This window comes from Selaginella moellendorffii, unplaced genomic scaffold (assembly GCF_000143415.4).
Source record: "Selaginella moellendorffii unplaced genomic scaffold, v1.0 SELMOscaffold_40, whole genome shotgun sequence".
In the NCBI taxonomy this organism is placed as follows: domain Eukaryota; kingdom Viridiplantae; phylum Streptophyta; class Lycopodiopsida; order Selaginellales; family Selaginellaceae; genus Selaginella; species Selaginella moellendorffii.
In genome coordinates, this window is record NW_003314301.1 from 898,904 (window position 1) to 919,019 (window position 20,116).

Genomic DNA, 20,116 nt, shown 5'->3' on the forward strand with positions numbered 1-20,116 from the left:
ATTAGCTAGGGTTTTTCCGCGCGAAGGCCGCGAATCGATCGCTAGCAGCGATTTCTCCATCACCAGGGCTCCGGAATCGCGCAGCAGGATGGACGATCGGCTCTTGTTTCACAGGGAGGATCTCGGCGATGGATTCCTGAGCGACATGGACGACGAAGTCGACATGGAGGAGATTCGGGAAGGGATGAAGCTTGTGCCGCTGCCCGATATGTATCCCGACATAGATCGAGAGGCCCCTTTCTCCTCCTTGGATGATATTTTGAGATTACAGGTTCGTTCTCTCCGTCTCTAGCTAATGTAGCTCACTCCAATCGCTCTCCAGGGCGCCGATGAACCATACAAATCCAACGAGGAAGATCAGTCCCATTCTGGCGAAGGTACTGTGATAGAAGATTTTTTTTTCTTGGTGCCTTGTTTTCGAAAGTTCATACACTGTGTCATATCTTCTTGTTTCTTTTTCGCTTTAAGTTCTTACATTCTCTAGACTTTTCTTTGGGCTGTCCGAGTTTCTTTTTGGATCGACCATTGGCATTGTTCTTCTTTCTTGTCGACGCTTAGCTAATTGTCTCAAGCTTCTTTTTTTTTGTTCTTTGGATCTTCGTAGCTGCGAAGAAAGCTGCCAAGGTTGCTGCTCCTCATGTTCTCACTGGTGGTGTAGTCGCGGAGAGTGGCCCTCCGCCAGACTTTAGCCTCTGGACCGTGGAAGATGATCTTCTTCTTAGAAACGCAATGGAGGTAAAGTGAGCTGCTCGCAGTTTCAGCATGAAACAAGCATGTCTTTACGTTGGGTTTCTTTCCATGTAGGCAGGCGCGGCCATGGAAGCTCTTGCCAAAGGTGCCATGCGATTCTCACGTCGTTACACAGTTCGAGAGCTCCGGGAGCGATGGAGAGCTCTTCTTTACGATCCGGAGATCTCGTCCAAGGCGGCCATCCGGATGGTAGAGGCAGAAGCGTCGTTCTTGGAGTCCATGCGGCTCATGTTTCCCAACAAGCAAAAGCTCCAGGACTTCGTGCACAAGCGGCGGCAGAAGAGCGTCCGTGATACTTTCTACAAGAGAAAGAGAGGCTTGGCAGATGACAAAGGCGTGCTTGATGGCGTCGCCGACGGTGGAAGCCAGATCAACCTTGGAGAGAACGACTTGGACATGCTAGTTGATCCGGACGATCACGCTTTCTCTCAGATGGTCGATCTTCTTGCTACCGGAGGGATTGGAGCTGTCATTGGAGCTTTCCCTGGTGAATCTGAACTGGAAACGCAGCAGGATGCCAAGGACGAAGTCTCGCTTGAGAGTTCACTCAGCCCCGTGATGCTAGCAGCCCCGGAAAAATCATCTCAAACGAAGCTTGACGAACCAAATGGAGCTGCCGAAAATGACGTGACTGGAGATGCCAAGAAAGAGCTTCATGCAACCATTTCGGGTGAACGCATGCCTTCGTCTTCCAACTTGGACGTCAATGGCAATCCCGAGCCATACGTCATACTTTCGTCAGACGAAGAGGAAGACGACTATTTCCGGAAGCCGAAGAAATCACGCACAGATTCAGTCGTCCAGGAGAAGTTCGTCTGCTCCTTCAACACACAAGAGACAGAGATATCGGCCTTTGGAGCTATGTCCTCCCCTTCTTCCGAGCGCGTGCCTAGCTCACCGGAGGACGGCAGAGGCTGCACAAGTGATATGAGGTCTTCGGACTGTCTCGACAGAGCAGACGACGAGACGGCTGAAACCAGTGAAAAGCCGATCATCGAAGGCGGCAGCTACACAAGTTTTGCCTCAGGTAAACAATCTCTGTGGGTTATTGAAATCCTTTTTTGGTTTTGTGTTGTTTTGTTTTGATTTTCTGCTTTGTTGTTTTCCCAGCAAACGTGAAGATAGAGCCCGGAACCGAGACGACAGGCGGGCTAGAAGCCGATTACTCGGCTCCAAAGGCGGGGACTTGCACAGACAACGAACTGGAAGTCACGACGGGCATTCAAGAACTCCCTCCGGAAGTCGAAAGCGACAATGAAATCGCTCGTTTCTCGGATGTTGAGACCATGGTAATTTCTAACTTGCATTAGAACACTCACACATTCTTCGTTATCTGTTCTGCAGATACTAGACATGGACTTGGATCCAGGTGACAATGAACTCTCCGCAAGGGCAGGTAAAACTTTATCTGCAAGTACTTACATGGCTTGTGTGTGTATTACATAGAATCAAAGCGTTTCTATGGACAACATCAAATGACCATTCTAAGGTTGGAGCAGAGTGTAAACGCCGTGATGCAACGGTACCTCACTCGTAAAGGCGCCATTGCCATGCTCTACGGATACCACTTGAAGTATCTCATGGTGGCCAACGAGGTTTGCAAGAATGGCTGCTTTTCAGCTTCACGCTTGGCTCACACTTTGCATCCAAGGTTTCGATCGGTAGACGGACGCAAGGAAACGTCGTTGATGTCGATCTCGCACAGGAGGGCCCAGCAAACAGAGTTTCCAGAAAGCAGGTTTGTAGTTTCCAAGTTTCTGTCGCAGCTCTCACCATGGCTTTATTTTCAGGCAAGCATCAAGCTAAACGAAGATGGGATGTTCCATCTGAAAAACCTGGGAAAGAAGGTGTTGTACGTGAACGATGTTCTAGTTTTCACTGGCCAACGCGCGATCCTAAGCTCTAGTTGCCTAATCGAGGTCCTAAAATTTACCATCTGCCTGGAATGTTTTTACCTTTGGTTTTTCACAGGTGGGCGGCATGAGACTGGTTTTCGAGATGAACAGGAGGCTAACTCATCAGCGTGTAAAAGAAATGACCCAAGAAAGCTCGTAACAAAAGTAGATTCGTTGGTAACTTGAATTAACTCATCACCTAAAGGTGTATTTTTTTTCCTAGACAAAAATAAAATAAAATCGTGGAAAAATCTTTCAGGTTTACCTTTTTCGTTGAAAAAGGTAAGAAAGGTTTTCCTATTTTTCCTTTTGGCATTATATAATAGGAAAGGTTGGCCTGATTCCTGGAACGAGTGATGTAGTAGGACTCCGCCCTGGTGCCCTGCTGGACCACGAACCCTTCCTCCACCGGCAGGGCTCCATCGGGGCAGCGCTTCACCGCGAGGCGGAGATTGACGACCGGGAAGAGCTGATTGACGACGCGGCCCTGGTGCCGCGACATCTTGGCGCCCGGCGGGACCAAGATGGATACATCTTGATGATGCTGATCCTTATCACATCGATATTTATCTTGAGCTTTGCCCATCGCCTCAGTAGCATAAGTAGGGGTATGAAGAGCGAAAGGATAGAAAAAGCATTGTGTGTAATGGAGTGCTTTGGAGCTTACACCGTAGGAGCCGAGCTAGAGCGCGAGGCGTATTGGCCCCAAGCCAAGCTCCGGATTTCCATCTCCGGCGCTGGAGGATTCATCGCCTCGCACATAGCGCGGCGGCTCAAGGCGGAGGGACACTACGTGATCGCGTCCGACTGGAAGAAGAACGAGCACATGAGCGAGGACATGTTTTGCCACGAATTCCATCTCGTGGATCTGCGCGTCATGGAGAATTGCTTGGCGGTGACAAGGGGCGTGGATCACGTCTTCAATCTCGCGGCGGACATGGGCGGAATGGGATTCATCCAGTCCAATCACTCTGTGATTCTCTTCAACAACACCATGATCAGTTTCAACATGCTCGAGGCGTCCCGGATCAATGGAGTCAAGAGGTAGCCTGTGATGTTTCTAAGTTGTTCTTCCCAAGGATTTGGAGCTCACTCTCTCGCTTGGCTTCCAGATTTTTTTATGCGTCCAGTGCATGCATTTACCCCGAGTTTAAGCAGCTGGAGACTAACGTGAGTTTGAAGGAGTCAGATGCATGGCCAGCAGAAGTATGAAAAAGAAAAAAAAAAAAAAAACTTCTTCTCTTTTGTGGGGAATCTGAAAAAATTTGCACTTTGCAGCCCCAAGATGCCTATGGACTGGAGAAGCTGTGCACTGAAGAGCTGTGCAAGCACTACACCAAGGATTTTGGGATCGAGTGCCGCATTGGACGATTCCACAACATCTATGGGCCCTTTGGGACCTGGAAAGGTGAGTTCATAGATTGAGATCTTCTTCTTTCTTCTTTAGCCTGAGTGGGAGTAACTGAGATTGTTTCAAAACCAGGTGGACGAGAGAAGGCTCCGGCTGCGTTTTGTCGAAAGGCTCTGACCTCCACCGATTCGTTTGAGATGTGGGGCGATGGAATGCAGACGCGATCCTTCACCTTCATCGACGAGTGCGTGGAGGGCGTCTTGCGACTCACAAAGTCCGATTTCCGGGAGCCGCTCAACATTGGAAGCGACGAGATGGTGAGCATGAACGAGATGGCGGAGATCATACTCGGATTTGAGAAGAAGCAAATCCCGATCCGCCATATACCTGGGCCGGAGGGAGTTCGCGGGAGAAACTCGGATAACAGTTTGATCAAGGAGAAACTCGGATGGGCTCCCTCGATGCGATTGAAAGATGGGCTGCGGATCACTTACTCGTGGATTAAGGAGCAGCTTGACAAGGAAATTGGCGAGGGATCTCAAGACTTACTTGCGGGTTACAGCTCCTCCAAGGTTGTGGGAACTCAAGCTCCAGTCCAGCTTGGTTCTCTCAGGAAGGCCGACGGAAAGGAGTAAATCCATAACATTTTTGAATCTAAAAGAACGCAAAAATTTCAATGTAGTTTCGTTTTTTTAAATTGGAGGAATATTATTACCCTAAAGGTATATTCGTGAGGTTTAGGGCTTGCTTGTTTGGATGGAGGGAGAAGTAACTTGCGCGAGGTTGCGTCTCCAGGACGATCGATCGGTGTACGCGAGGGTGCAATGGACGCCGGGCGCCTTCACGCTGGATGTTTCGGATGGATTCCAGGCATGGAGCTGTTCGCGTAAGTGAGATCTTGGCTTTGGCCCTCATTCCGGCTCTGGAGCTCTGTGTAGCATCCCGCGACATGATCGAGGACCGGGCTAGCCAGTGGGATCAATCCGTGGCCGATTATCTCCGAGACGTGAGGAGCCGATTGAGCGAGCACCAAGCTTCGTCCGTGTATAAGCTTGAGACTCCCTCAAGTAATGAAGCAAAAGTAAGAACCGATTGTTTTTCTTTCTTTCTTCCTGCCTTTCTTCTTGTTTGATCTCGAAGGCTCTGTCGTTTGATCTTGTATAGTTGTCTTGGACGATCCAGAGAGCTGGAACCACGTTGGAATCGCGCTGGAAGCTGATAAAATCAGCGGATTCCAAAGCGATAAATTGCCAGATTCTAGACTTTGTTCTAGAGGCAGACACGAAGATAAGAGTACGTGACTCTTTCGAGTTCTAGATTGAGAGCCTTTCTGTGCAGGAGGAGCTCAAGAACAAGACGAGACTATTTAACAGCATGAAAGCCGAGGTTGATAAATATCTGGAGCAAAACAAGAGACTCGTTCAAGAAAAGAACCAATCCGAGGAGGAGCTTATTCGCAAAGTAAGATCGCCTGTAAACTTTGGCTTGTGTGATTGACGAGCACATCTCTCCAGTTTGTGGCCTTGCTCAATTCAAAGAAAGCCAAGCTTCGCGAGCTCCAATTGGCCGTTCCTACACCGTCTAGACGATCAAGCAGCGGAGACGATGACGAAGAAGAAGAGGCTACCGACAGAGAAGACAATGGTGACGAAGAGGATGATGATCAATCCTCCATTAGAATGGCGGCATCTCCCTCTCAACAAAGTATCTCCCCCAAACTCAAGCAACGAGAGATCGTTCCCGAGAGTCCCATTGCTCCGGAGAGTCCATCCACAGCAACGAGCTTGAAGCAAACTCCAAGAGACGATAGTTTGATGCTACGAAGCTCATCGAACTATACCAGTATTCCTCGAAAAAGGAAGCTTTTATAGTTCTAATACCTTAAACTCTGTATATATGTTATATATTAATTGATTAAACCCTTATAGCTAGCTTTTTTCTTTTCTTTTCAATATGAAGTTGGTACTTTTTTTATCAATGTGGCATTGAGTTCAAGGGCTTTGCATAAGAAACCTTTCGGCCTGGCTTTGAATCTTACTCATCGCGGGTGCCCTGATGAGTTCTCTGAACAATCTGTGGCTGAAAATAAAATAAAAATCAAAACATTTGTATTTGTTTGCAGAGAAATTGAGGAAGGTGAGAAACAGATATATTGGCTACAAAAGATGGCGTCTTCAAATGTTTCCATGATAACACTACAGATCATATCGAGTTTGCAGACAGGAAAGCCATTGATTTCAGGATAGATGCCAGCAGCCTGCGGGGCATTTAGTGCAATGGATTTCTTCAAATTTGATTATCTGAAAGCATTCATGTTATATCATGACTGTAATCCTGGTTGCGGAATGAAAACCTCTGCTTGAATCGAACTGTTTTAAGCTCCTTCAATGTAACGTCAACTGTCCCAAGAAAAATAAAACAAAAACACCCAAAGTCGGAAGTGTTGACTCACTGACAAAGTGTCCAGTTATGATTTTGCCTTCAACTTCAATGTCCAGTGCATGTCAACCAACATGTAAGCTTAAATGTATTGGCAGATGGACTCTTCACAAATTCGGATACAAAGAATCGTATCTATCGGATGAATGGCTGACCAAGCTGATTATTATTCACTGGTTTGCTCCTTTGTCACTAATTTACATGGCTAATCTCACAGACAGTCCCAAATCCCTTCTCATGGATGAAGCTTCAAAACTAACGAAGGACTCGCACCAGGTATAAATTAGTGATGAAGTGGACTAGACTTGGGCTAAACTTCGGACTGTATTTTCTAGACTCTAGAGGAGCTCACTTCAGACGAATACCTCGACTACATCAGTAAGTTTGTAATTGCACCATATAAAGATAGTATCGTGCCTGTGATGAGTACAAGCCAAATCTCAAGTGAGAGCAGCCTGTTAGTGCTGAGCGATCTGGTTGACAAGGCACACACAAGAGGCTTGCAAGTTCATCCTTGGACATTCCAGAATGAGTATCATTTCTTGCACAAGGACTTCCATTATTAAGAGTTTGATTTTTGGCTAGACAAGATTAGCGTTGATGGCATCTTCACTGATTTCCCCATACAAAAGAAAGCTCTTCATTAGATTATTTATTTTGATTATTATTTCTCTTTAGTTTTTGTTCAAGTCATCTAGCTCCCATTAAGTTTCTGGAGTGTTGCACCAACACGATGAGCAATGGGATCATATGCAGCATTTTTCTTAAGAAGAGATTATGAATTGGGCTGATTATCAGGTTGATTTGGTTGTCACCTTTTTAAAAATGCCAAGGAACTTGCTACCAACAGGCATGACATTTTGCATGCCAATAAAGTGACCATTTAGTTGTTGCCTGACAAGCATGTATGGTGAGACTAGAGAAGATGTCACCAAGGGATCATCCAGTGTTGCAACATGATTCTTCACATCATAAGTTTTGGTTAGAGATATTGTTTGTTTGCAAAATGGCACAACCGATGCTTTTGGCAAAATAATATTGTCACAGAGAATATGTAACTGTGTATCGTTGAAAATGAGTTTTGGAAGGAAAAAAACACACTCCACACCATGCTGGCTGGTCTGCTGTTCAAGAATTTATATGAAAAACTAGATTATGTTCTATTTTTAAAATACTTTTTGATGTCTATATTATAAGCCATATTGTGTTCCAATTTTTTATTACATATAAAACATCATAATGTTATATATATAAAAACTAGATTATGTTCTAGTTCTATAATAGTGCTTGAGAGTATATCTATATTAAAAACCATAGTATGTTCTAGTTTAGAACATAAATTATATACAGAAAAAACATTAACATTAAGTTTTACATTAAAAACATAGTTTTAAAATAATTTTCAAGAAAATTATATGTTATCTAGTAGAAACTATATTGATTCACAGAACCATATGTTATGTATATTGCTTGCTATATTCAGTTCTACTATACTGTAAAAGAATTAAAAAAAAAACCATGCATGGAATGAAAACCATATTGACAGGCATACTGTATCACCTTTAATTTCAAGAAAGGCATCAATTTTTTTGTGCTTGGAATTTGAAAAAGAAAAATAAAAAATATCTTATAGTGATCAAGCCTTATCCATGACCTCTGTTTAGAAATCCCTTCAATGCCATATACCTAGAATCTCCCAAGAGTTAAGTAAAGTTTCTTCTTGAAGCCATCACTTCAGTGTGGTTAAGGCCATTCATAAAGGTGTGAGAAAGGCCTCTAAACAAAGGAAGAGCTAAACAGACTATCCACCTTCCATAGTTAAAACCAAAGAACTGAAGCATCAAAAAAAGACTTTTCTACAAGCACAAAGTTTTGTCACATTTAGCACTAGTCCATAATTCTCATGTATAATGAAATTGGCATGGAAAAAAGAGAAGAAGCTATGAAAAGAACCTTAGATCAATCTATTGAGCTAAGCTTCTTTTTATTAAAAGATTGTAACTTCTCCAAACTCAAGAACAAGATTTGTCTCCTTTGTCATAGTGGACAAAGCTGCAATCCTTTTGAAATCTTGCATAGGTGAGTTTGGAGATGATATTTAAACATCACACAATAAAATGTATTCAGTGAGGCTCTTGCCTTTTTTAAATTAGGTATATTCTTACCCAGTTGTTTAGATGAGCTTGGGGCTAAGCCTCAGACAGTGTATGCCATGGTGCAATGCATTGGGCACATTCGCTCATGTAAGTGAAAGCTCTGCTTGCTTTGGTATTCATTCCAGCTATAGAGCTAGCATCTGATCAAGAAAGAGCTGATTGAGCAAGCACTAAAGCACTGAATCAAAAGTCATGTTTATCTCTTTCTTCCTGCCTTTCTTCTTGTTTTTTTTTAATCTTAGAGGCTAATCTTGTATAGTTGTCTTGGACAATTCAGAGAGCTGAAACCATATTGAATTACAGTGGAATGTGATGATGTGATAAATTCACCAGATTCTAAAGCAATATTTTGCTATGGATTAGGACAATTATGGAGATATTCTTTTATGCAAGTAAATTAAAATTATTAAGCTTTTTCAGGAGCTTGTCATCAAGAGAAGGGAAAATAATAAAATTATTAATAAAATACTAAATAATGAAAAAGAAAAAATAAATTTATCTAAGTATAAAGTCCTTAAAACTCTATCTTTATAGGGCTAAGATGGAAACTAATCCAAAAACGTGGGTATAGAATCTTAGATACCCATCCATGTGTATAGCATTCAAATCCCATGAGCAAAGATTTGAAGTTTAATTCACCAGTGGTACAGAAAGATCACAAATGCATGATAATATTAAATTAAATATAAATAAATTTTAAAGAAGAGATACCAAATATGCTCTATAAAGCTGATCAATCAAGAATGTAATTTCCATATTTTTATTTTGATGGTGCTAAAACTGACTTAGTCTGGACAAAACCTCTAAAACAATTAGCGAAACAGTTTGATAGAGACAAGCAAAGGCTTTACCAACATAGATCACATCAACACCACAATCATCATGCCAAGATCTAGAATTGTTGCTTGTTTCTCCAGTTAAGCTCTGCCATCTTCAAAAGATAAAAGTTAAATGAAACCATAAATTATTAAGGAAAACAAAGAGAAATAGATCAAGAGAGAGCTAGAAAGAAATATGTGATTGATTATATGTGTTTTTTTTCTTAGGCAACTTAGCTAATGGGTTAGTTCATGGTAGCATATCATCCTGCCAAGTCATTTAAATCTATTGGATACATAATGCTAGTATATATAGTACACCTTACATAATATTACACATGCTTATGTCAATATAAAATTGCTATTGACATGCCATTGACATACGAGTACATAGAATGTTGATCTTTTGCTAACCAAAATAAAAACAAATGAATCTTTTTAGAAGCTTTTCCTTCCCCCTCCATGACTTTATATATGATATATTCCATCTTGTTAATTTTCTCCAATTATGGTTTTCATTTTGAAAGTAGACTCTTTGTACTTGTGGAGATTAGCATATTCCATTACATATATCCTAACTTCTCTTTGAGATGTCACTTAAGTCTACCCTTATCACGAATGTGACTTCAGGTATCGAAAGTTACCTGTTAGCTAGTCTTTTCAGATATTCTTTCCTTACTGCCATGATGGCAGGAGGTCGGTATTGCTAGACCCTTTATTAGTCTCCACCTAAGTTAATTGAGAAACTAGTTATCACATGTGCACTTAGACTGGAAGGGCACTAAAGAAGGAAATCCTAAATTGTCATTTGTCAAGTAGACTTGACACAGTGATGAGAAACTCATGATATTGACTTGCACTTGCTAGTGTTGAGAACCCTCGTGATATTGAGCTTGGTCCCTCAATATTCGCTAAATGATTATTGCTTACTATGTTTGCCAAACACCCTTGCTATCATGCCCTTTGTGTTAATTTCCTTTTGGTCCCAAATACTATTTATGGAAAGTGTCTAGATTCGCTCATTTGGCACATCTACAGAATGTAGAGATTATTTTAAACACAATAGTGTTCGTCCTGTGTCCAAATTCACAATCTAAGGACATTCCATATTTAGTAAATTTTGAGCTTGTCCCAGAGATTAACTCCTGATACTTGAGGGAAAGGGCTCATGAATAAGAGTGCACCTTCTTTTCCAATCGGTTAAAGATCTTGGGATATTTAGGGTTAAGCATCCTTGGGTTTGAATAGTACTAGGCTAGTTGGTAGAGTACCCATATCCTTGCATTAGGCCACTAGTATGTTGAAATAACACAAGACTTTGTTTGGCTCTGTTTTGTGTACTGGTCCTGGCATTAAGATACTGGATACTCTAGGATTGTTCCAAGTCACTCCATGCTTCTATCCCTTCGCTCTTGGGCTGTATGCTCGGGAGTTATTCCGTGGTCTTGTTCCTTCACTCTTTGGCTTCTAGTTTAGGAGTTTGGCACTGTTCTTTCGTTCAATGGCCCAAGGCTCTAAAACTCAAGTTTTGCACCACTGTCCTTTGGACACATGGCATATGGCATGTGGCATGTGACATGTGGCATATGAAGGGTTTAGGTTCCACTTCTGTGGTTATCCTATAGTAAATCATTATAGGATAAAAGGTAAAAACCGTGCACTACAACCCCTTTGTAAACAACCAAAAAGAACGACTCGAAAGACAATCTATAAAGATTTAAATATAGAGGGAAAAGATATATAAATAAAGAGTGCACCCTTTTTTCCAATCAGTTAAGGGTCTTGGGATATTCGGGGTTAAGTGTCATTAGATTTGAATAATACTAGGTTGGGTGACATCTTAGGAAGTTTAAATTCAGAAGCTTATATTTGGTATCAAAGCAATATGGGGTCCGACTCTGTTAGTTGGATAAGGAAATCACACCACATGTTAAAATTGATATTTGATAGGCCCAATTTGCTTTAGTTGGGCTCGACCTGTGAACTTGTAGGAAAGTGTGGTGGATTGTAAGCAACCAAAGGGAACGACTCGAAAGACAATTCATAAAGGTTTAAATATAGAGGAAAAAGGTTAAATTCAATTTACTCTAGTTAGGCTCAACCCAAGGGTAGGGTGTTAAGAGAGCAGGGCTCAAGAGAGAGCTGTTGTATATATGTGGTAGTGGCTAAAGTGGAAGCCAAATGAGAGTAATATATTTGGACTAAAAGCTTCGACTTGGAAAGTCGAGTCAGGAATGAGCACGAAACAAGCAGTAAGTGAGTCTCTAGAAAAGGGACATAAGAGGACCAATATATGACACATGGAGGACCCGAGATGGAGTCTGAGATGGACCAAAGATAGAGTCCGAGATGGACCCGAGATGGAATCCGAGATGGACCCGAGATGGAGTTCAAGATGGAGTTTGAGATGGACCTGAGATGGAGTTCGAGATGGAGTCTGAGATGAACCCGAGATGGAGTCCGAGATGGAGACCAAGACTGAGTCCGAGTCCGAGTCTAAATTCGAGATTGAGACTAAGACCGAGTCTGAGTTCGAGTCCGAGTCCGAGTCCAAATACTAATATAGGCTTTCACTCGTGGAGGACCTGAGATGGAGTCTGAGATGGACCCAAGATAGAGTCCAAGATGGAGTCTAAGGACCTGAGATGAAGTCCGAGATGTAGATCGAGACTGAGACTGAGTCCGAGATGGACCCGAGATGGAGTTCGAAATGGATTTGAGATGGAGTTCGAGATGGAGTCTAAGATGGACCTGAGATGGAGTCTAAGATGGAGACCGAGATCGAGTCCAAGTCCGAGTCCGAGTCCGAGACCGAGACTGAGACCGAGTCTTAGTCCAAGTTCGAGTCTGAATCCGAGTCTGAGTCCGAGTCCAAATACTAATATAGGTTGTTGAGTGAAAGCCCAAAGCAATCGTCCCTCAGAGGGGGGCTGCAGGGGGTTCCAAAAGTATAGTAGGGAGAGTGTAGGGGTTGGACCTAGTGGAGCCAGTTTAGCCAGAAAAGGCTAGTGTGACCTAGGAAGGTTATACCTAGGTGTTAGATGATATTATATCCACTGAGGAGTCCAAAGTTAGAGTGAATATGGACAAACAAGCAGGGTAGCATGGTGAAGTGTTCAAGAGCCAACTTTAGTTCCCTTGGGAGATCGAATGGCTGATACTCCCAGTCCAAGCATGGGTGGCACTACCTACTTGGATACCTGGTGTGGCTCAATAGAACCTCACTCTAGCCCCATGGCTAAAGCACCTAAAGGCAGAAGGTGGGGAGAGTACCCATGAGGCTCGTGTAGGGCCATGGTGTTTCGAAATGTTGTCCCAAAGTCCCAGACTGTGAAAAGGAAGAGGGGCAATCCTCTGGTGTAGTGACCAAGGATACGGTTACATAGTGAGGAAGTCTCAAAGGACAGTGGGACTTAGTGGTCGGACCAGTGGGCCTTGACCCAGTGGCAATGTTAGCGAACACGACCATGGATAGATAGGGACTTGGTGGGGATTGAAAAAGGGATATTGAAGAAGGTTATTTTTTATGTCTACAAGTGTTCTAAGGATGCTAAGGAGTGGATTTGGGATGATTACGCATGGATGGATGGCCCAGTTTTTGAGAGACAGGATTGTGATGTCGGTGGTGTTGAATCACCGGTGTGACAAAAGTGAATAGGTATAGCCTTAGTGTAACGGGCTAATATATTAGTGGTACCTTTAGGTGGCGGTTATGGGATGGGACATGTGGAGCACTTGGACCAAGGGCAAAGGTTGAGTGGCATGGATGCCAAGCCCCAAGTCCAGAATATGACTTATGGAGGTTGTAAGTGAGACTCCTCCAAATGGTTGGGGTGTGGTTAAGTGACTAAAGTAGAATGAAAAATTTAGTCGCTTACAATTTAGTATCGAAGTTATTCTTTAGTCCAACTTTTATTGGTGCTTAAGTATATTACCACTTGTGTTGGCATTGGAAGGTTCTAGGAGTGGGCCTATCCTTGAGGAGTAGTAAGTCGGGAGAGCATAGTTTTCCACTATAGTTCATGTGTGAACTTGTAGGCAAGGTGGTGGATACAAAAGGGCCAATAAAGGAATAATTTTGGGATCTTGGGAATACTATAAGGTTTTCTTTAGAGAGTTGAGGATGTGATCCAGATGAGCATTTGACTTAGCAAACTAGCTAATGTAGTTGTGGTAAATAACTATAGTTGGGATCACAAGAAAGATAAAGATTTTAAAATAATAAAGGAGTCATAAGATTATCCTTATATAGTTGAGGTTGGTACTCATGAATTTAAAACTAGAATTAATAACCGTGGAAGGTCAAATACGGATAAGGACACAAGTCCTTGAAATAGTAGCTAGGGTTACATTTTATAAATGTTGGAACAAACCTAAGGAGTTTGGGGTGTATTGAAATGATGAATGAGTATTCTCATCATATGGATAGATAGTCCTAAGGGGCAAAAGTAACCTATAAGGAACGAAAAATAATCAAGTATTATGCTAAAATAAATAGCTGAAAATGCTAAAGAGATTTACTAGGGGTAAACACCCTCTAGACTTGGCAAAGCAAAGTCTTTGTTATGGAACCGAAAGAATACCTTGAGAATGAAAGTAGTGATCCTATGTTGTTAAGTGCAATAGTCAAAAGATAAGAGTAAAAGACTAGTGGCTAAGAAAAGAGCCATGGGAATCATAGGAAGAAATCCAAAGAGCAAAGTTAGGCCAGGAACACTAAAGTATTGGATGCTAACGGATTGTGGGAAAGATAATATATTTCCAAGGATGGATTCCACACTGCTCTGATTTGGCGAAAGTGGAAGCTCTAAGGGAGGGAGTGGCAAGGTAGCCAAATGATAAGGCCATAGACAGCTTTAGCATCAATTATGATAACTAGAACTTAGTGCCAAAAGTGGCAAGAAATAAAAAAGAGGATGATAGTGCTCTTAAGTAGAGAACTTCCTAGGATGGGGAAGTGGAGTTTGCACAATATGTGCAATGTAAGATGACAGGGGCACCTAAAAAGTTGATTTCGAGAAGTCAAAATTAAAAATTCCAAAGTGCAAAGGTTATATTGATGGAAACTGAGACTACTCAAGAATGAGTAGTGAGATTCAAATAAAGAAGGTGTCTCTAATAGGTTTAGCAAGAACTAAACTAATAAAAGGAGAGAACCACCATAAGTGGTTGAATGAGTTTCTAAGTTGGAGAGGCTATGCTCCTTAAAGGATGGACAAGGCATAGTGAGCCTTGGTGTCAAACTATTGACGAATATTGGCTAAGTGTCAAAGATGGAAAGGGTAATACATGTTGGTGTTACTTTATAAAATGGTTTATCGTTCGATGAGGACATTGAATTTTATCTATGGGTGGTGGAGTTGTGAGACACAAATCTCAGAGCCCCAAAAGTGGAGCCAAAAGGGTGCCACGTGGTAGTGGTTGAAATGGAAGCCAAACAAGAGTAACACATTTAGACTAAAAGCTCTGACTTGGATAATCGAGAGTGGGAGTAGAACTCTTAATGAAGTACTCGAGGAACGAGCACGAAATAAGCAGTAAGTGAGTCTCTAGAAAAGGGACATAAAAGGACCCAAGATGGAGTCCAAGAAGATGGAGTTCGAGATGAAGTCCGAGATGGACCTGAGACGGAATTTGAAATGGACCCGAGATGGAGTTCGAGATGGAGTCTGAGATGGATCCAAGATGGAGTCTGAGATGGAGTCCGAGATAGACCCGAGATGGACCCGAGATAGAGTCCGAGATGGACCTAAGATGGAGTCCGAGACCGAGTCCGAGTCCGAGTCTAAGTCCGAGACCGAGACCAAGACCAAGTCTGAGTCCAAGTCCTAGTTCGAGTCCGAATACTACTATAGGTTGTTGGGTGAAAGCCCAAAGCAATCGTCCTCTAAGGGGGGGGCTGTAAAGGGTTCCAAAAGTATAGTAGGGAGAGTGTGGGGGTTAGACCCAGTGGAGCTAGTTTAACTAGGAAAGGTTAGTGTGACTTAGAAAGGCTATATCTAGGTGTTGGGTGATGTTATATCCACTAAGGAGTCTAAAGCTAGAGTGAATATAGACAGACAAGTAAAGTAATTTGGTAAAATGTTTAAGAGCCAAGTCTAGTTCCCTCGGGTCCAAACATGGGTGGCACTACTTACTTGGATACTTAGTGTGGCTTAATGGAACCTCACTTTAGCCCCATGGCTAGAGCACCCAAAGGTAAAAGGTGGGGAGAGTACCCATGAGGCTCGCGTAGGGCCACAATATTCCAAAATATTGTCTAAAATCCTAGACTATGAAAAGGAAGAGGTTCAGTCCTTTGGTGTAGTGACCAAGGATACAACTAGGAAGTCCTAAAAGACAATGGGACTTAATGGTTGGGCCAGTGGGCCTTGACCTAGTAGTAGTGTTGGCGAATATGGCTATGGACAGATAAGGACTTGGTGGGGATTGAAAAAAAGGTTGTTCCTTATGTTTACAAGTGTCCTAAGGATGTTAAGGAGTGGATCTGGAATGATCACTCATAGATGGATGGCTTAATTTTTGAGAGACAGGACTGTGATGTTAGTAGTGTTGGATCACTGATGTGATAAAGGTGAATGGGCATGGCTTTTAGCATAATAGGTTGATATATCAGTGGTACCTTTGAGTAGCGGTTATGAAATCAAACATGTGGAGCATTTGGACCAAATGCAAAGGTTAAGTGGCATGGATGCCATTCTTGGGGCTAGAAAGCCCCAAGTTCGGAATATAACTTATGGAGGTTGTAAGTGAGACTTCTCCAAATGGTTGAGGGTGTGGTTAAGTGACTAAAGTAGAATGGAAAATTTAGTCGCTTATACTATAGCTCTCAACTTCTGTTCACGAGGATGTGAACTTGTAAAAGAGTGTGGTGGATTGTAAGCAACCAAAGGGAACGACTCGAAAGACGATCTATAAGGGTTTAAATATAGAGGAAAAAAACCCATGAATAAAAAGTGCACCCTCTTTTCCAATCAGTTAAAAGTCTTGGGATATTCAGGTTAAGTATCTTTGGGTTTAAATAATATTAGGCTGGGTGACCTCTCAAAAAGTCCAAATTCAAGACATTACACCCTCTTTATTGACCTTATAGTTCTAAATATCCCCTAAATAGATCTTGGATAAGTTCTATAGTGTATATTGGGTCATTCTTGTCTATGACATCCTATAAACAACTAAAGAGAATGATTTGAGAGATGAAGGTTCAAATATAAAAGGAAAAAGCCCATAAATAAAAGTCCATCCTTTTATTCAATTGGTTAAAGGGCTTGGGATATTTGGGGTTATGTGTCATTAGGTTTGAATAGTTCAAATTCAAGAGTTTATGTTTGGCATTAGAGATATCTTGGGTTTGATTTTGTAAGATTCTTATAGAAAGCTATGTCACTCAGCTATTAGTCTAACATTGCACAATCAAGGTTGCTCCATCGACGAACAAGGCCTCTACATCAACACTATCACCAACATAACTATGACCTAAGCTTAGAAGAAGCACCAACTAACAGCCCTAGATATCAATGGAGACCAAAACTTAGTTGTTCAACAAGTCCCAAGTCTAGTCATTGCATATCACCAATGAGACACTCACAACTGTGACCCAAGCTCAGAAGAAGTATTAGCCAACAGCTTTGCAAATTCATGCCCTCATGAACGAAAGCTGAGAGTCATAGCTCCCAAGAGCCCCGCTCTTTTGACACCCTACCCCTTAGGTTGAGCCTAGCCAAAGCAAACTAAACCTGGCAGATGTCAATTAACATGGTGGTGGGATTCCCCTAAGCCAACCAATAAAGTTGAGGAGAGCCCTGCTCTTTTAACACCCTACCCTTAAGTTGAGCCCAACCGAAATAAATTAGACCTACCAGATGTCAATTAATATATGGTGTGATTCCCTTAAGTCAACTAATAGAGTCAAACACAAGACCTCTCTGATACCAAATGTAAGCTCCTGAATTTAGACTTCTTGAGAGGTCACCCACCTCAATACTATTCAAACCCAAAGACATTTAACCTCAAGTATCTTAAAACATTTAACAATTAAAAAAGAAGGTGCACTCTTGTTCATAGGCCCTCTCCCTCTATATTTAAACCTTTATGGATCATCTTTCAAATTGTTCCTTTTAGTTTTTTACATTGCCCTTTAAGTTGGCATTTGTTAGATCCCCTATAGTTGATGTTGAACCTTCTCAGCTCAACATGACATCTTCTCTAGGAATACAATAATTATTGCATAATTCATTCACCCTTTCACTCAGTCAACTTTTGTACTCGATCCCAGGATTTGGCCAATAGCTAAAAACTCTTGCACGTTCAAGCCAACCTCTTCTTCATTCTAGTGAAGAGATTCACATTATGGATATTATGGCATCACAAGATCCAGGAGCTTTCATGGCATCAATCACTTTATGAGATATAGTTATAATAGAACCACTTTTTTATTTGGGATTAGGGAGTAATGTTATTTCCTTGGTATTGGCAAAGTTTTCTAGGCTCCATATCCATACTATCATCCTCAAAACCTTTGTATCATACTGTAATCCTTGCGGGCATATGCTTTTAAGTGCCAATATCAATCCAAAGGATCTCATTGTTAGTGGATTTCATAGTGGTAAACTCCCAGCAAGTGAACTCACATTCTCTCACCATTCTTATCATCTTAGGATGCTTTTGACACCTCCAAGCAAACACTAAGACATACTAGAAGAAGGGGACAATGCAAATTAGTGACAAATCACCACTAGAAAGCTTTACAATGCTCTTTAGTTCTTTGATGGAGAATGTTTCTACTCCTACTTCACAGCCTAAGCCTACTCCTACTCATAAGTGGAGTGCTTTTCCACCAGAGTTAGCTATTGTCTCCCTTGAGCTCCTTGACAATCCATCACTACCAAAAATGGATGCATTTAACATCTACAATTTTTCTATACCCAATGCTACTATTGAACTATCCATGGCCATCTACTCTAGTGCTATACAGTCCTTATCACAATCAAAACTTGCCTCAAGGCAAGATTCAATCACGATTCCAAAGATTTGTCACATGTTTGAGGTGATAAACCTTGACTTGATTGTTTTCAGGATAATCTCTACATTCTGTAAATATGCTAAATGAGTGAATCTAGACACTTTCCATAAATAGGATTTCGAACTAAAAAGAGACTAACACAAAGGGCATGATAGCAAGGGTGTTTGGCAAACACAGTAAGCTATCATCTAGTGAATATTGAAGGACCAAGCTCAATGTTGCAGGGATTCCCAACACTAGCAAGTGCAAGTTAACATCATGAGTTTCTCATCACCGTGTCAAGTCTGCTTGACAAATGACAACTTAGGATTTCCTTCCTTAGTGCCCTTCCAGTTTAAGTGCACATGTGATGATCAATTTCTCAACTAGCTTAGGTGGAGACTAATAAAGGGTTTAGCAATACTGACCTCCTGCCGTCATAGCAATAAAGAAAGAATATCCGAAAGGACTAACTGACAGGTAATTTTCAATACCCAAAGTCACATTCGCGACACTTTCCCTCCCTTAGAGAACATCGACATCCTCATCGATGCATACTCAAGTCTGGAATACTGCCAAGGAAACAACTCCAAAAAAAGTTCATGGTATTCACACTATGTGAGAAATGCACCAACTTAAATGAGTTAGGAAGTAACCTCTTTGTTTAACGCGGGTGCGCTACCAACTCAAACACCTTTCGACTGTCGTCGACAAGGAAATAACTAATGGAGTTAGCCACCCTTGCTACTCTGAGTGTCACCCAACTTACAAAAGTGTGATACGCCCCTACCCATAGAGACATAGAGAGAAAAGTCAAAGGCTCCAACCCTCATAAGCAAAGAAACCAAACCTGTCGGTAAGGTTTAGATAGACTACTGTAAACAAGAAGTTAGAGTTGTTTACATGGTCACACCCTTTTTAATGGAATAAGGAACATCAATAAATAGATGGGTGATGTGACCAGTCTACAGTAGCTACCCCATGATTAAAGATTTCAACATGCACACAAAGTGCCGAAGCCAATTTACTTATACTAGCCCAAACTCAAGAGATCAATAGATGGACAATATCAAAGTCATAGCCAATGATATTTTAGAGATTTAATTATCAGTGAATAAAGCTTAGTTTAGAATACAAAAGTATTCCAAGTAAGTTATCATCCGATAAACGAGTATTAGAGTACAAGAACCACCAAGATCACTATCATTAGAAAACATAGGATTTACTATCTAACAAAATTCAATAGCAAGTGTCTTATTAAGAAAACTCAATGATAACACAGAACTATCGAAAATAGTAGACAGTATGCCAAACAACTTACCAAAGATAACTCAAAAAACACAAAGTATCATTGGCTAGCAAGCAAGATACTCGTGAATGTATCACCTGAAGGAAATAACATCCGAATTTTTCAAATCTAACTCGAACAATAATCCATAAAACAGAATGAATATGGTAAGACTAACAAACATTCGTTCATGCCAACTATCACACTAATCAACCTAAATAGTTTGTGGTCAATAATACCAAGGAACCAAAGTTGCTCAAGCAAATGTTAATAACATCCTATCGATATCTCAAACCCAAGAGACCAATCTAGAGCAAACCACAAAGAACATGTGGTAATACGAAAAGGCATAGCCATCAAAGAGAATAACTAACCATCATAAAAGAACATTAATCATCTTATCAATAAAGAGATGTAT

The 20,116-nt window shown here is 41.6% G+C and overlaps 3 protein-coding genes across 5 annotated transcripts; all 3 read left to right on the top strand.

Annotated features, from left to right (window-relative positions):
• Positions 1-59: 59 nt before the first annotated feature.
• Positions 60-2,907, top strand: LOC112349556. 3 transcript variants are annotated; one of them, XM_024684151.1, is made up of 10 exons: positions 60-271; positions 323-377; positions 605-735; positions 805-1,777; positions 1,861-2,039; positions 2,095-2,146; positions 2,197-2,345; positions 2,402-2,488; positions 2,541-2,669; positions 2,722-2,907. In XM_024684151.1, the coding sequence occupies exons 1-10, from the start codon at positions 89-91 to the stop codon at positions 2,803-2,805; spliced, it is 2,022 nt and encodes a 673-aa protein (XP_024539919.1). In that variant the 5' UTR covers positions 60-88; the 3' UTR covers positions 2,806-2,907. The 3 variants fall into 3 exon arrangements, with proteins under 3 accessions (XP_024539919.1, XP_024539920.1, XP_024539921.1); XM_024684152.1 differs by lacking the exons at positions 60-271; positions 323-377 and having other exon boundaries at positions 673-740; XM_024684153.1 differs by lacking the exons at positions 60-271; positions 323-377 and having other exon boundaries at positions 713-735; positions 809-1,777.
• Positions 2,908-3,264: 357 nt separating this feature from the next.
• On the top strand, positions 3,265-4,748 carry LOC9660376 (GDP-mannose 3,5-epimerase 2). The gene is made up of 4 exons (XM_002979144.2): positions 3,265-3,689; positions 3,758-3,851; positions 3,924-4,053; positions 4,129-4,748. The coding sequence occupies exons 1-4, from the start codon at positions 3,292-3,294 to the stop codon at positions 4,629-4,631; spliced, it is 1,125 nt and encodes a 374-aa protein (XP_002979190.1). The 5' UTR covers positions 3,265-3,291; the 3' UTR covers positions 4,632-4,748.
• On the top strand, positions 4,743-5,923 carry LOC112349634 (DNA repair protein XRCC4-like). Its single transcript, XM_024684387.1, has 5 exons — positions 4,743-4,882; positions 4,935-5,077; positions 5,161-5,289; positions 5,335-5,457; positions 5,511-5,923. The coding sequence occupies exons 1-5, from the start codon at positions 4,753-4,755 to the stop codon at positions 5,865-5,867; spliced, it is 882 nt and encodes a 293-aa protein (XP_024540155.1). The 5' UTR covers positions 4,743-4,752; the 3' UTR covers positions 5,868-5,923.
• The last annotated feature ends 14,193 nt before the right edge of the window (positions 5,924-20,116 follow it).

Excerpts from the sequence above, each read along its gene's own strand:
- LOC112349556 (XM_024684151.1), top strand. The coding sequence starts at position 89 with ATGGACGATCGGCTCTTGTTTCACAGGGAGGATCTCGGCGATGGATTC. Across the intron at positions 736-804 it reads TTCTTAGAAACGCAATGGAG|GCAGGCGCGGCCATGGAAGC; the intron begins GTAAAGTGAGCT and ends CTTTCCATGTAG. Across the intron at positions 2,147-2,196 it reads TGAACTCTCCGCAAGGGCAG|AATCAAAGCGTTTCTATGGA; the intron begins GTAAAACTTTAT and ends TGTATTACATAG.
- LOC112349634 (XM_024684387.1), top strand. The coding sequence starts at position 4,753 with ATGGAGGGAGAAGTAACTTGCGCGAGGTTGCGTCTCCAGGACGATCGA. Across the intron at positions 4,883-4,934 it reads CCAGGCATGGAGCTGTTCGC|CATCCCGCGACATGATCGAG; the intron begins GTAAGTGAGATC and ends AGCTCTGTGTAG. Across the intron at positions 5,458-5,510 it reads AGGAGGAGCTTATTCGCAAA|TTTGTGGCCTTGCTCAATTC; the intron begins GTAAGATCGCCT and ends ACATCTCTCCAG.
- LOC9660376 (XM_002979144.2), top strand. The coding sequence starts at position 3,292 with ATGGAGTGCTTTGGAGCTTACACCGTAGGAGCCGAGCTAGAGCGCGAG. Across the intron at positions 3,690-3,757 it reads CGGATCAATGGAGTCAAGAG|ATTTTTTTATGCGTCCAGTG; the intron begins GTAGCCTGTGAT and ends CTTGGCTTCCAG. Across the intron at positions 4,054-4,128 it reads GCCCTTTGGGACCTGGAAAG|GTGGACGAGAGAAGGCTCCG; the intron begins GTGAGTTCATAG and ends TTTCAAAACCAG.